Raw genomic sequence first — 16,050 nt, 5'->3', positions numbered from 1 at the left:
AACAGGGTCTCACTAAGACATTGAGGACCTCACTGCATTAACCTGTGATTCTGCTGTTTCAGCCTCCTGAGTACTGGCATTACAAGTGTATACCACCATGGCCAGCTTAAATCTTAGGTCCTTGATGGGCGTGTGTGTGTGTGTGTGTGTGTGTGTGTTAGTTACTAGAAATTGAATCCAGAGGCATTCTACCTCTGAGCAAACCCCAACCCCTTGAAACAGTGTCTCACTAGGTTGAAAGTCTCACTACTTGCTGAAGCTGGCCTCAAACTTGTGATCCTCCTGTCTCAGCCTCTCAAGTACTGGGATTACATGCATGTGAAACACACCCGGCTTCTATTAGCCCATATTACATGTAGAATATGTGTAACATTACTTTAGGTCTGAGTTAAAATAAAAAGGTAAAATTGCCTTGTAGAGTAGCTCTTGAAGTAGGTGGAAAAGAACGGACACCAGTCTTTACCTTTAAAAGAACCGATACTGTATACTGAATAAGCAGGTGATCGTGAGGAAGCTGTGAAAAGAGAAGAGAAAGGTGAGGGTGTATAGTAGAATTTCATTTGCTTAGCTGTGGGTGGCCAGCATTGAAGACGGCAGAATGACACTTCCTCAAGTGCTGTGCTACAGAAAAACCTGCAGTACTTGTCACTAGAACTTAGTAAAGTTCGGGCATTTGCAAAAAGAACAAGACGAAATAGTTGTGCTTCTTTGGGGCTCTTAGAAGAATTGTTACAATACTTTGTATGAATTGAAGTGACTGCTGACAGAATCTTGAAATGTATTCCTTACCTCATAACAGTAAAATATACATCATGCCAGCCAGGCGTGGTGGCGCACGCTTGTAATCCCAGCGCTTGGGAGACTGAGACAGGAGGATCACACAGGTTTGAAGTCAGCCTCAGCTACTGAGAGAGGCTCTCAGCAGCATAGACCCTGTTTCCAAATAAAGTATAAAACAGGTCTGGGAGTATAGCCTAGAGGTAGAAGGCCCCTGGGTTCTATCCTCAATACCACACACACACACACACACACACACACACACACACACAAAAAAAGTGTGTGTGTGTGTGTGATGCCTTATTGGTCTGTTTACATGTTAAGACAGATTCTACTGCTAAGTTCTGCCTTATACACTGGACATTAAACCACAACCCTAAGCCTTAAAATGTTATTAAGCCAAATTCTAACATAGGTCAGCATTATAGATGCTTTGACCTGGGACATTTATGGGTTCATTTTTTTCCTGTTAAGAAGAGTGATGTTCATGATGGACATTGCTGATGGTTTTAAGAAATGTATGTTGGCTTTGGGGTTGTGCATCATTGAGCAGGAAAATGTCTTAAATTGATTTTCAGTAGCTATTTCAGTCAGCACTTTGAACAGTTCTTAGGTACCCCATACATCCTTGTGGTCAATAACTTTCCCTTTTTTGTGGCTTACTTCACAGATTTAAAAAAGCTTTCTGTCGTTATTTTTTGGTATATATATTTGTCTCTGGTGATCTAGTGTAACACTAGAGACCTGGTAGATTTTCACTGGAAAATACTTTGAAGAACAAAAAATATGGACTTGGCCTTGTCATTCCAAGACTTACTCCCTGTGTTTACTTCAAACTCAGCTTACACATCACTCACAGAGAGGCAGCTAAGACTGCCCTTGGTGACCAGCAGCTTGAAACAGGATCTCGGAAAGTTGCTGAGGCTGGCTGCAAACCTGCAGTCCTCCCGTGTCAGCCTCCCAAATACTGGGATTACACCACGCATGGTTTGGAGTAGTTTTATTATGACTGACTAGCTTCTTAAATGACATTTAAAGCTAGATATGGTGATGCACATTCTAATCCTGGAACTGGGAAGGCTACGATTGAAGGATCTCATGATAGAAGCCAGCATGCAGTAACTTAGCATGACCCTCTTTCAAAATAAAAAACAGGGCTAGGGATATAACTCCAAAGGTAGAATGCCCCTGGGTCTAATTCCTAGTACCAACATACACACGCTAATGGCATTTAAACCTTTTTTTTTTTTTTTTTGTGGTACTGGGGATGGAACCCAGGGACATTCTATCTCCAAGTGACACACCCAGCCTTGTTTAAAAAAATAAAAATATAGGACTGGAGGTATAGATCAGAGGTAGAATGCCCCTGGGTTCCATCCCCAGTACTGTCCCCCCAAAAAAAAATTTGTGGCAGAAAAAGCTATCATAGAATTTGTATTAGAATAATACTATAATTCAGCTGGGCATGGTGGTGCATGCTTGTAATCCCCGCACTTGGGAGGTGGAGACAGGAGGATTGCACAGGTTCAAAGCCAGCTTCCCTGGCTTAAGAGACCCTTTTTCCAAATAAAATATAAAATATTTCTGGGAGTGTAGCCCGGAGGTTCCGGTTTTGAATTTGTGGGAAGTAAGACACGCTGTCTTTTTTTTTTTTTTTTTTTGTACTTTGGATGGACCTCAGGGACCTTCTACTCCTGGGGTACAACCCCAGCCCTGTTTTATTTGTGATTTGGAAACAGAGTCTCATGAAGCTTCGAACCTATAATCTCTCTGTCTCAGCCTCCCAAGTACTGAGATTATAAGTGTGTGCCACCATGCCCAGCTGACATGCTGTCATTAAATACAGAAGTAGGGAACATGGAGAAAGCAGATTGGAGAGGGAAGATGAGTTTAACTCTGAACATGTTGCTTAGAGTTGCTGGCAGTGTAATGGGCAAGTATGGTAAGCAGGTGGGAATCTGCCAAGGCCCAAGATTTGGAAGTTATTTGAAGTCCTAAGACTGCAGAGAACATATGTGAAGAAAAAACAACAGGTGTGTTGGGGCACACTTGTAATCCCTGCGCTTGGGAAGCTGAGACAGGAGATTCGCACAGGTTCGAAGCCAGCCTCAGCTACTTAGTGAGGCTCTTGGCAACTTCGTGAGACCCTGTTTCCAAATAAAATATAAAATAGGTCTGGGAGTCTAGCCGGAGGTGGAAAGCCTCTGGGTTCCACCCCCAGTACCCCCCGCCCCACACACACGAAAAAGAAAAAACAGAAAATAGCATAGAGCACATTCTTGTAAAGCACTTCCTGTGAGGAGAGGAGAAAGACCAAAGAAGCAGCCAGAGAAGACAGTGTAAAACCAAGCACTGTGGTTTTCAGGAAGAAGTCAAATTTAACCCTGTTTTTTGCAGAAAGAATCTTTTTGTAACCTTCAAGTGTGACACAGTTGTTGCTCAGTATCATAGTAGTGCTGGGAATTGGTTTCAGGACCCATAGTAATACCAAATCCACAGAAACTCAGTTCTCTTATGGAAAATGGCCTAGTATTTGCATATAACCTGTGCATGTTCTCCTATGTACTTCTTGAAGATTGCCTGTAGATTACTTGTACCTAACACAGTGTAAATAGGTGCACTGTATTGTCTAGAGCAATGACAAAAACGTGTGCATATGCTCAATACAAAATTTTCCTTTTGAATATTTTCTATCCTCTCCTGGTTGGATCTTGGTGTGTGGGACCCATAGATATGGCGGGTTGCTTATATTCTGTCATGTAATATTCACTGTTTAGCTGTTCTGTACTTATTGTGGGCTCTTAGGAATTTACTGTATATTTAGGAGTTGCAGCTCTCCCTCCCCTGTCTTTGAGTATTAACCTTGGCAGAATGTTATGTAGATATCCCAGATCCAAGCCCAGTTGTGCAGTTTATTGTCCTGCTGCAGACTTGAACGTAAGCTCACTGGGAGTAAGTGCTTTGCAGGTTTTCTATCAAGTTAGCTGTTTATTATACCATTTTTGATGCTTGTTTGCTTGCTTCTCATGCACACATACCTGCCCCTTTCTGTCTTTCTCTATTTTTTATACTTTGTTTTCGAGACCCTGCTTTGGATTGAACCCAGAGCCTCCTACATGCTAGGCAAGCACTACCACTGAGGTAGATACCAGCTTTATAATTTATTCTTTTTTTTTTTTTTGGTGGTGGTACTGGAGTTGAGCCCAGGGGCATTCTACTGCCAAGCTACACCCCAGTCCTATTTTATTTATTTATTTTTGTGACACTGGGGGTGGAACCCAGAGGCCTTCTACCTCTGGGATATACTCCCAGACCTATTTTATATTTTATTTGGAAACAGAGCCTCACTAAGTTGCTGAGTGCCTCACTAAGTAGCTGAGGCTGGCTTCGAACCTGTGCGATCCTCCTGTCTCAGCCTCCCAAGTGCTGGGATTACAAGTGTGGGCCAACATGCTCGGCTAGTTTATTTTGTAACAGGGTCTTGCTAGATTGTGAGAATCTTACTACTTACTGAGGCTGTCCTTGATTCTGTGATCCTTTCTTTCTCAGCCTCCCAAGAACTGGGATTATAGGTGTGCATTACAGGCCCAACTATGATGTATTTTTTGTCTTTTTTTTTTTCCCCCTTGGCACTGGGAATTGAACATTGAACCCAGGGACATTCTGTGTCTGAGACACATCTCCAGCCCTTTTAATTTTTTCTTTTGACACAGAGTCTTAAGTTGCTGAGACTAGCCTTAGACCTACGATCCTCCTGTCTCAGCCTCCCAAGTACAGGGATTACAGGCATGCACCATCATGCCTGGTTTTTTATTTTGAATATGGTCTTTCTAAGTTGCTGGGATTCAGCTTAACCCTACAATCCTACTGTCTCAGGCTCTCAAGTATTGGGATTGCAGGTATGCACCATTACACCTGTCTTTGATCTTGTCTATTTTGTTTTTTCTTTGGTTAATGATAGAAACCTGAGACAGAAGGATCCCAGTTTCAAGACTAGCCTTAGCAGTTTAGCCAGACTAGCAACCTAGTGAAACCTTGTTTCAAAGCAAAAAGTAAGAAGGGCTAGAGTAAAAATTTGGAGGTAAAATGCCTCTGGGTTCAACTCCCAACACCCCCCCAACAAAAAAAAAATCCTAACAATAATCAGAGTATCTCAAAGTGCAAGGAGGAAAAAACAGGTGATGGGATTTAGGGATTAGATAGTATATATGTTCTTATCTTACACTTACTGTTTGGTATATGAATAATTTTAGAATATCTTTAAACAATACTATTTTTTTTCCACTACTGGGGGTGAAGCTATACCCTCAGCCCTATTTTTTATTCATTATTTTACAAGTCTCACTAAGTTGTAGAGGACCTCACTAAGTAGCTGAGGCTGTCCAGGAACCTGCGATCTTCCAGTCTCAACCTCCCAAGTACAAGTATGCACCACCATTCCTGGCTAAACAATACTCTTTTTAACCAGTTTTGTAGGTGTTGTCAGAAATCAAACTGGAACCTAGAAAAGACATCACTTTCTATAAATGAAAAAAGACAAAGACCAAAAACATCTAGTCAGGCATGGTGGCTCACGCTTGTAATCCTAGTACTTGAGAGGCAAAAACAGGAGGTATAAAGGAGTTAGGTTTAGTTAATCTTGGGCTGCATTTTATCTAGAAAAGACAAAGATAGTAGTGGTGGTGACCCTCCAATATAGCATATAAAAAGAAAAATCCATCTTTATTTGTTTTTTTATTTTTTGTGGTACTGAGGGTGGAACCCAGGGGCTTTTCTACCTCTGGGCTATATACTCCCAGACATATTTTATACTTTATTTGGAAACAGAGTCTCACTAAGTTGCTGAGAGTCTCACTATGGTTTTATACCTGTGCAATCCTCATGTCTCAGCCTCCCAAGCGCTGGGATTATAAGCATGCGCCACCACACCTGGCTAAAATCCATCTTTATTAGAGAGGAATTTTAGGCCATCAATAATTGATAATGGGCTGGGCATGGTGATGCACGCTTGTAATCCCAGCATTCAGGAGGCTGAGATCAGAGGATCATGGTTTGCAGACAGCCTCAGCTATTTAGTGAGGCCCATTCGCAACTCAGTGAGACCTGTTTCAAAATAAAGAGACTAAAAAACAGGGCTAGGGGTGTAGCACGGAGGTACAGTGCTCCTAGGTTTCATCCCCAGTACTGCCAAAAAAAAAAAAAAAATTGATCATGATTTGGCCTGAAATTTTATAAGTTAGCCTGTTTATATGACAAGAATATTTTTTGAACACATATATTATTGGTCAAAGGGAAACTAATCAAGTCATCAGTTGCTGGTTTAGTGTATAACAGTATCTAAAGCAACTATAGCCAGTTCTGTGTCACCAAGATGATCTGACCAAAGTAGAGGCGTCATCTTTTACATTGGCATTGGGCAGCATCTTTATAATCATATCTATTAAATAGGGGTTATCAGGACAAACTCAACAAATTGTTAAAAACAAAGATAGCATTATGCACATATATGGAGTTAGCATTTGAGTGTTAGCATTTTATTTTTGGTAAAGTAAGAGGAAAGAGTTTTGATAAAGTTTGTCTTTAAAGCCGGGCGTGGTGGTGCACACTTATAATCCCAGTATTTGGGAGGCTGAGACAGGAGGATCATGATTCCCAGACAGCCTCAGCTACTTAGTGAGGCCCTTTGCAATTCAGTGAAACCCTGTTTCAAAATAAAGAATAAAAAATAAGGCTGGGTTGTAGCTTGGAGGTAGAATGTGGGTTTCATTCCCAGTACTGGAAAAAAAAAAAAGGCCTCTTTAAAGTCTGATTTAATAAATTTTACAGGTCTGCATATTTAAAGTTACTTTGATTGTCAATTTCAAATTTATCTTTAATTGGGTGAGTCAACCTGATTGAGTATATATAATTTTTTGTGGGTCTGGGTATGGAACCCAGAGGCATTCAACCTCTGAGCTACACCTCCTGCCCTATTTTTTATTCTTTATTTTGAAACAGGGTCTCACTGTGTTGCAAAGGGCCTCACTAAGTAGCTGTCCGCGAACTGCGATCCTCTGGTCTCAGCCTCCTAAATGCTGGGATTACAAGCGTGTGCCATCACACCCAGCGATTGAGTATATTTTTTAAAAATCAATTTATACCAAGAAGGAAATAATATATTTGCCTTTTTTTTTTTTTTTTTTTGAGGTATTGGGTATGGAACCCAGGGGCATTCTACCTCCAAGCTACATCACCAGCCCTATTTTTTATTCTTTATTTTGAAACAGGGCCTCACTGAGTTGCAAAGGGCCTCACTAAGTAGCTGAGGCTGGCTGTGAACCTGGATTCTCCTATCTCAGCCTCTCAAATGCTGGGATTACAAGTGTAAGCCACATATTTGCTTTTTGTGTATGTGTAGGACTGGGGATTGAACCCAGAGGCATTCTACCTCAAAGCTATACCCCCAGCCCAATTTTATTTCTTATTTGGAAATAAGATCTTGCTAGGTTGCTGAGAGCTTCACTAAGTTGCTGAGGCTGGCTTCGAACCTGTGATCTACCTTTCTCAGTCTCCCAGGTACTGAGATCACAGGCGTGCACCACTGAGGCCAGTTTATATTTGTAATTGCACAAGTTCTGACACGTCAAAGTTTTCATCTGTCATCCTAAAACATAAGTTTGTGCCGGGCGTGGTGGTGCACGCTTGTAATCCCCATGTTTGGGAGGCGGAGACAGGAGGATCGCACAGGTTCAAAGCCAGCCTCACTTACTTAAGAGACCCTGTTTCCAAATAAAAATATAAAATAGGTCTGGGAGTGTAGCCTGGAGGTAAAAGAGTTTCCAGGAACCCCAGTACCACCAGAAAATAAAAAAATAAAAATAAGTTTGTTTACGTTAGTTTATGCTTACTTATTAGGTCCCAGGGCTTTGTACATGCTAGGCAAGTACTCCACCACTGAGGTAAACACCCAGACAGACAGTCACACATATATTCATTTATTGTACTGGTGGGGACATTCACTTATGTATTAAAATTATTTATTTGTTTATTTATTATGGTACTGGTCGGGATTGAACCTAGGGGCATTTTACCTCTGATTTACACCCCTAACCCTATTTTATTTTTTATTTTGGAATGGTGTAAGTTGCAGAGGGACTTGTTAAGTTGATGGGCTGTCCTCCAACCCCAATCTTTCTGTCTCATTCTCCCAAGTACTGGGTTTACAGATATATACCACCATGCCCCACTCCTAAATTTATTTTAATGTTATATTAATTAGATATCTCACTGGCATGGTGGTGCATGCCAGTGACCCAATTGCTTTGGAGGAGACAAGAGGATTGCACATTGAAGACCAACCGCAGCAATGCGATAAGACCCTGTTTCTGTGCTTTTTTTTTTTTTTTTTCCTTTTCCTTTTTTCCCTTTTTTTTTTTTTTTTTTTTTTTTGGTATAACTGGTGATTGGACCTATGAGTATTTTACCTCTTAGCTACACTTCCAGCCCTATTTTATTTTCCATTTTGAAATAGGTTCATGAGAGTCATTACTACTTGCTAAATAAGACTGTCCTCAAACCTGAGATCCTCCTGTACTGGGATTACAAGCCTCCCAAGTACTGGGATTACAAGCATGTGTCACCACGCCCAGTTTGAAAACCCTGTTTCAAATTAAAAAGATCTAAGGGTATACTTGGAGGTAGAATGTTCCTGGGTTCAGTCCCAAGTACCACACACATGTGTATACACATACACACACAATATCTTATATGGTAAATCCAGTGCATTTAAAATAAAAGTAATTTAATGCCGGGCGTGGTGGCGCACGCTTGTAATCCTCGCACTTGGGAGGCAGAGACAGGAGGATCATGTAGGTTCGAAGCCAGCCGCGCGCTCTGGCTTAGGAGACCCTGTTTCCAAATAAAAAAGTATAAAAACAGGTCTGGGAGTGTAGCCCAGATGTAGAAGGGCTTCCAGGAACCCCAGTACCACCAAAAAATTAAAAAAGTAAAAAAAATAAAAGTAATTTATGTGTTTGATTATTCTACTTCTGATCATTTCTAGGCGAAACCTAACCAAACTGTCCCTGATCTTCAGCCATATGCTGGCAGAACTAAAAGGTATCTTCCCAAGTGGACTCTTCCAAGGAGACACGTTCCGGATTACTAAAGCAGATGCTGCAGAATTTTGGAGAAAAGCTTTTGGGGAAAAGTAAGTCTCAGAGTGATGAATTTGAATTATGAAAAATTGACACTTATCTGGGCATGGAGGTACATTCCTGTAATCCTAGTACTTGGGAGACTGAGACAGGAGGATCTCAGGTTTGAGGACAGCCTCACCAACCTAGCTGTTTCAAATTAAAAAATAAAATGGGCTGGGGGCATAGTTCAGAGGTAAGATACTGTTCAATATGATTCCTAGTACCAAAAAAAAGTTTATAAATATATCCTTATTCCCATCTTTCTTTCTATTTGTTATTCCAAAATACAGCCCAGTTCCTTTAAGAGAATTGATACTGATATTGAAAGTGTAATGTGGCTTGTTTTCTTTGATTATACAATTCCTGCAGTTATCGCTGTTCTCATTTTTGCTCTCTTTCACCCCACCCCGTCTATCCCAGGACAATAGTCCCTTGGAGGAGCTTTCGACAGGCCCTGCATGAAGTACATCCCATCAGTTCTGGGCTGGAAGCCATGGCTCTAAAATCCACTATTGATCTGACCTGCAATGATTATATTTCAGTTTTTGAGTTTGACATCTTTACACGGCTCTTTCAGGTAGGACACTAAATATAGACTAATCTGGCTACCCTTTCTTTCCTGAAGAGGTTTTTTTTTTAATTTTTTTTCTTGTTTTTGTTTTTGGTTCTGGGGTTTGAACTGAGAGTCTTTGTACTTCTGAGCCGTACCCTAAGCCCCTTTTTATTTGGAAGCAGGGTCTTGCTAAGTGACTGTGCTGGCGTTGGATCAGTACTGGTCATGCTCACAAAGCCTGGCTACACAGGGTCTCACTAAGTTGCCGAGAGCCTCACTAAGTAGCTGAGTCTGGCTTCAAACCTGTGCCATCCTCCTGTTTCAGCCTCCCAAGTGCTGGGATTACAAGTGTGCACCACCACGCCCGGTTTAAGGAGGTTTTTTTTTTTTTTTTTTCAGTACTGAGGATGGAACCCAGGAGCATTCTACCTCTGAGCTACACCCCCAGTCCTATATTTTATTCTTCATTTTTAAAACAGGTTCTCACTGAGTTACAAAGGGCCTCACTAAGTAGTAGCTGAGGCTGACCGCGAACCTGAATCCTCCTGTCTCAGCTTCCCAAATGCTGGGATTACAAGCGTGTGCCACCACACCTAGCTTTGGTCTTTATTTTTTATGAACATCTCTACTAGTAGTTAGAGATGATTTATAGTTTATTGAGTTTCATTCTGTATAGTGAAGTTCCCCCTTTAAGCATATCTTCTTAGCTTTTCAAGGTCTTAATCTTCCAAACATACTTGTCTTCCTTCACAGTGACAATGTAATTGAGAATGACAGCTTCTGTCCTTTGCTCTGAGGATGACTGTATGTTTGAATACTCTGTTCATCTCTTGTTTCTTTAGCCCTGGTCCTCTTTGCTCAGGAATTGGAACAGTCTTGCTGTAACTCATCCTGGGTACATGGCTTTCCTGACATACGACGAAGTGAAAGCTCGGCTTCAGAAGTTCATCCACAAACCTGGCAGGTCAGTGTTTGAAGCAAAGACATTGCTTCGAATGAGAAAGAGAGAGAAAGGAGAGAGGAGAGAGAGAGATCTGCTAAAATAGAAGAAACAAGATCATGAATTAGCTTTCCAGTGGCCAAGATTCTGCATAAGGTTTCTGTCTTTTTATCACAAGAATTGACTTATTCAATTCTGTGATTTGATAAGTGCTTTCACATCACTTAAAAATGGTATTTAGGAGCTGGGCGTGGTGGCACATGCTTTTAATCCCAGCTTGGGAGACTGAGATTGTAGGATCCCAGTTTGAGGACAGCCTCAACTACTACTTAGTGAGGCCCTTTGAAACTCAGTGAGACCGTGTTTCAAATTAAAGAATAAGCCGGGCGTGGTGGCGCACGCTTGTAATCCCCGCGCTTGGGAGGCAGAGACAGGAGGATCGCGCAGGTTTGAAGCTAGCCGCGCGCGCTGGCTTAGGAGACCCTGTTTCCAAATAAAAATGTAAAAATAGGTCTGGGAGTGTAGCCCGGAGATAGAAGGGCTTCCAGGAACCCCAGTACCACCAAAAAAAAAAAAAAAAAAAAAAAAAAAAATTAAAGAATAAAAAATAGGGCTAGGGGTATAGCTCGAAGGTAGAATACCCCTGGCTTCCATCCCCAGTACTGCAAAAAAAAAAAGGGGGGGGGGTGTTTAGATGGCCTTTGCTTCTGATCTAGGTTCCTTCAAAATGGTACTACCTTTTTTGGGCTTGGGGGAGAGGGGAGCTAGGGATTGAACCCAAGGCCTCAGGCATGTTAAATATATAGTCTCCCATTGGGCTACATCTCCAACCCCTTGAACATGGTCCTTTTGGTGTTTGTCTCTATTGTGCTTTCTACCTTAATTCCAGAAAATATATGAAAACTTCTATTAACCTCTGTTCTCAGTTACATCTTCCGACTGAGCTGTACTCGTCTGGGTCAGTGGGCTATTGGCTATGTCACTGCTGATGGGAACATTCTCCAGACAATCCCTCACAATAAGCCCCTCTTCCAAGCACTGATTGATGGCTTCAGGGAAGGCTTGTGAGTACCCACTGATTTAATTTGCTAAAGTCTTGAAATTGAAGGACTGTAACATGCCGCCACTAATTATTTATTCTGTGTTTTTCCTACAGATTAAGATTCAGGAAGCCGGGTGTGGTGGCGCACACTTGTAATCCCAGCATTTGGGAGGCTGAGACTGGAGGATCGCGGTTTGCGGACAGCCTCAGCTACTTAGTGAGGCCCTCTGCAACTTAGTGAGACCCTGTTTCAAAATAAAGAATAAAAAATAGGGCAGGGGGTGGTCAAATGCCCCTGGGTTTCATCCCCAGACCCTCAAAAAAAAAAAAAAAAAAGATTCAGGAAATACATTAGTAGGTTGTATTGATTTGACCTTCAGATTCTGTAGGATTTTTTTTTTTTTTTTTTGTACTGGGGGTTGAACCCAGGGGCATTCTACCTCTAAGCTATACCCTCAGCCCAATTTTTCATTCTTTATTTTGAAACAGGGTCTTACTAGGTTACTGATAGTCTCACTAAGTAGCTAAGGCTGGCCTTGAACCTGTGATTCTCCTGTCTCAGCCTTCCAAATGCTAAGATTACAAGCATGTGCCGTCACACCTGGCTATTTTATTTATTTATTTATTTGTGGTATTGAGGATGGAACTCAGGCATTCTACTTCCGAGCTATACCCCCAGCCCTATTTTTTATTCTGTATTTTGAAACAGGGTCTCACTGAGTTGCAAAGGGCTTCACTAAGTAGCTGAGGCTGGCCACAAACCGCGATCTGCTCGTCTCAGCCTCCCGAATGCTGGGATTACATGCGTGCGCCACCATGCCCGGCTAGCTATTCATTTATTTTGAAACAGGGTCTCACTAAGTTGCGATGGCCTCACTAAGTAGCTGGGGCTGGTCACTAACCTGTGATATTTCTATCTCAGCCTCCTAAATACTGTGATTACAAGCATGTGCCACCATACCTGGCTAGGACTTTTGTTCTTAATTGATAGAGATTTGATAATTAATTTTTTTCTGCGGCTTAAATATTACCATCAGTAAATTTTCTATTTTTCCTTTTCTAAATATTAATTTACTTTTAAGTCTGTATTAGATTTGAAAATATATAAGGTCAGGTATGGTGATGCATGCCCAACATTTGAGAGGCTGAGACAAGAGGATCTCAGGTTCAAGGCCAGGCTTAGCAACTTAGGGAATCTTTCAGTAACCTAGGGAGACCCTGTTTCCAAATAAAAAATAGGACTTGGGGTATAGCTTGGAGGTAGAATGCCCCTGGGTTCAATCCTTAATACCAAAAAGAAAATATATAACTAGCTGGATTTTGGGGGGGGGGGGATTTTGAAGGGGGTGAACTCCAAGGGCATTCAACCTCCTCTAAGCTATGGCTCTCTCTCTCTCTGTTTTTGTTTTGTTTTGTTTTTGTGGTACTAGGGATGGAACCCAGGGGCATTCTACTTCTTTTTTTTTGCGGGTCTGGGGATGAAACTCAGGGGCATTTGACCTCCGAGCTACACCCCCTGCCCTATTTTTTGTTCTTTATTTTGAAACCGGGTCTCACTGGGTTGCAGAGGGCCTCACTAAGTAGCTGAGGCTGTCCGCGAACCGTGATCCTCCAGTCTCAGCCTCCCGAATGCTGGGATTACAAGTGTGCGCCACCACGCCCAGCTGGCATTCTACTTCTGAGCTGCACCCCAGCCCTATTTTTTATTCTTTATTTTATTTTATTTTATTAATATTTTTGTGTGTGGCACTGGGGGTGGAACCCAGAGGCTTTCTACCTCCGGGCTATACTCCAAGCCCTATTTTTTTTTTTTTTTTTTTTTTTTTTTTTTTGGTGGTACTGGGGTTCCTGGAAGCCATTCTACCTCCGGGCTACACTCCCAGACCTATTTTATATTTTTGAAACAGAGTCTCTTACGCCAGCGCGGCTGGCTTCGAACCTGCGCGATCCTCCTGTCTCCGCCTCCCAAGCGCAGGGATTACAAGCGTGCGCCACCACGCCCGGCTATATTTTATTTTTGAAATAGGGTCTCACTAAGTTGCTGAGAGCCTCACTAGCTAGCTGAGGCTGGCTTCGAGCCTGCGCTATCCTCCTGTCTCAGCCTCCCAAGCGCGCACCACCACGCCCCGCTTATTCTTTTATTTTTTGAAACAAGGTCTCACTAAGTTGCAGAGAGTCTTACTAAATAGCTAAGGCTGGCCACAAACCCTCGATCCTCCTGTCTTAGCCTCCTGAGTATTGGGATTACAAACATGTGCCACTGGCCCTGGCTAGCCCCATCCCTTAAAATTAAAAATGTTTAAAAATGTTTTTGCCTGGCATGGTGGTGCACACTTGTATTCCCAGTACTTGGGAGGTTGAGACAGGAGGATTGAGAATTCTCAGCGAGCCTCAGCTACTTTGTGAGGACTCTGCAACTTAGACCCTGTTTCAAAAAAAAGAATAAAAGCCAGGCATGAGCTGGGTGTGATAGCACATGCTTGTAATCCCAGTACTTGGGAGGCTGAGACAGGAGGATCACACAGGTTCAAAGCCAGTGTCAGCGACTTAGTGAGGTTCTCAGCAACTTAGTGAGACTGTTTCAAAATAAAATAAAAATAGTTCGGGGGTGTAGCCCAGAGGTAGAGGCCCCTAGGTTCCATCCCTAGGACTACCAAAAAAAAAAAAAAAAAAAAAGAAAGAAAAAGAAAAAAAAAAAAAATCCAGGCATGGTGGTGCATGCTTGTATCACAGACAGCCTCAGTTACTTATTGAGGCCCTTTGTAACTCAGTGAGACCTGTTTCAAAATAAAGAATAAAAAAATAGGGCTGGGGTGTCACTCAGAGGTAGAATGCCCCTGAGTTCCACTGCCCCCCCCCCAAAAAAAAAGAATAAAAAATAGGACTGGAGGAGGTTAGCATGCCTCCTGGGTTCAATCTCCAGTACTGCAAAAAAAAAAAAAATTTTTTTTTGAACTGAGCTGGATGTGGTGATGTACAACTGTAATCCCAGTCCTTGGGAAGCTGAGACAGGATCACAGGTTTGAGGAGGACAATCTCAACAAATAGTTGGATTCTCATCAACTGAGCTATACCCTGTTTCAAAATAAAAATAGGGCTGAGGATATGACTTGAAAGTCATACCACACATACAAAGGTTTTGTTGTCATTTTGAAAAACGTCTCACTGAATTGCTGTGACTGTCCTTCAACCTGCCACCCTCCTTTCTCAACCTTCCAAGTACTGGGATTACAGTCATGTACCACCACAGCTGGGAATTTTACCACTTATTTTTACTAACCATGATTAGAGTGATTAATTGTTCCTAATAGCAAGCAGGCTTCAGTGGCCTTTATCTGTTTTTGTTCTAACTTTATTTTAGTTTAACAGCTTTTCTTCAGGCTTGTCTTATAATGTATGCTATTATTTATGACTAAGTTCTTATTCATTCCAGAACTGCTATTCCTCTGGAAATTCAAATTAATTATTAGTGAGTAAGCTCTAAAAATCCTAATTGTTGGCCATGTACCAGAAAACTAGCTTGTGTTTTAAAAGTGATTAGGAAAATCCTTTTCCCATTGTGATTATCTTCTGGAGTAGCAGTTAAGTTAAATGAGGCACTGTCCCAAATGTCAGAGCAGCCTGATACTAGGGGCTTCCTGGTACCTGATCATAGTAAATCTTAATTTGCCTTTTGTTACATTATTTTCAAATTGCTGTCTTTCGGTTTGTTCAACCTGTAAACAAAAGTGTTTCAGGGGTCAAAAGCAAATGTAGTTGAGGCCACCGATTGATAAAAATAGGGTTGGCAAACTATGACCCTTTATCCAGCCGTTTTGACAAGTCTGCAAGCCAAGATAATTATTATTTTTTAACATGTGCTAGATATCATTTGTCCACAATAGCAAGCCCTGAAAAATTGACTTCAGTACAACCCCATGGTTGGTTCCTCCTTTTACAGCTATTTATTTCCTGATGGACGGAATCAGAACCCTGACCTGACAGGCTTGTGTGAACCAACTCCCCAGGATCACATCAAAGTGACCCAGGTGAGTTTTATTTTCCATTCATTATATATCAGTGGAGCCAAGTGTATGGATATACTTTATAGAACTGACAGTGTAATTTTAGTGATTAGAACTTTATTTTTTTTCCATAATATTGGGGCTAGAACCCAGAGGCATTTTAACCTTCAAGCTACACCTTCAGCTCTCTTTTTTATTTTTATTTTTTCCCCCCAGTGCTGGGGATGGAACTCAGGGGCATTCTACCTCTGAGTTGTACCCCCAGCCCTATTTTTTATTTCTTGTTTTGAAACAGGGTCTCACTGAGTTGCAAAGGGCCTCACTAAGTCGTAGCTGAGGCTATCTACAAACCTCCAGTCTCAGCCTCCCAAATGCTGGAATTATGAACGCACACCACCACACCCAGCTATCTTATTTTTTATTCCTTACTTTGAAACAGGGTCTTACTCAGTTGCAGAAGGCCTCACTAAGTAGCTGAGGCTGGCTGAGAACCTGTGGTCATCCTTCTTTCTCAGCATCCCAAATGCATGTGCCACCACACCCAGCTAGAACATTTA

General features: G+C 41.8%; 1 protein-coding gene across 1 annotated transcript in view; it reads left to right on the top strand.

Annotated features, from left to right (window-relative positions):
• CBL (Cbl proto-oncogene) overlaps window positions 1-16,050 on the top strand; it is a gene marked incomplete at both ends in the record, with an annotated part of 74,223 nt that overhangs the window by 31,793 nt on the left and 26,380 nt on the right. Inside the window, 5 exons of the mRNA XM_080699923.1 lie at window positions 8,819-8,965; window positions 9,375-9,531; window positions 10,350-10,471; window positions 11,374-11,511; window positions 15,430-15,517. Coding sequence (XP_080556049.1) covers window positions 8,819-8,965; window positions 9,375-9,531; window positions 10,350-10,471; window positions 11,374-11,511; window positions 15,430-15,517 — 652 coding nt within the window. The remainder of the gene's footprint in view (window positions 1-8,818; window positions 8,966-9,374; window positions 9,532-10,349; window positions 10,472-11,373; window positions 11,512-15,429; window positions 15,518-16,050) is intronic.

This window comes from Muscardinus avellanarius (genome assembly GCF_963383645.1).
Source record: "Muscardinus avellanarius genome assembly, chromosome: 1".
NCBI classification, from domain to species: domain Eukaryota; kingdom Metazoa; phylum Chordata; class Mammalia; order Rodentia; family Gliridae; genus Muscardinus; species Muscardinus avellanarius.
The sequence above is the reverse complement of the archived record's forward strand: the minus strand, read 5'-3'. Positions and strand labels throughout refer to the sequence as shown.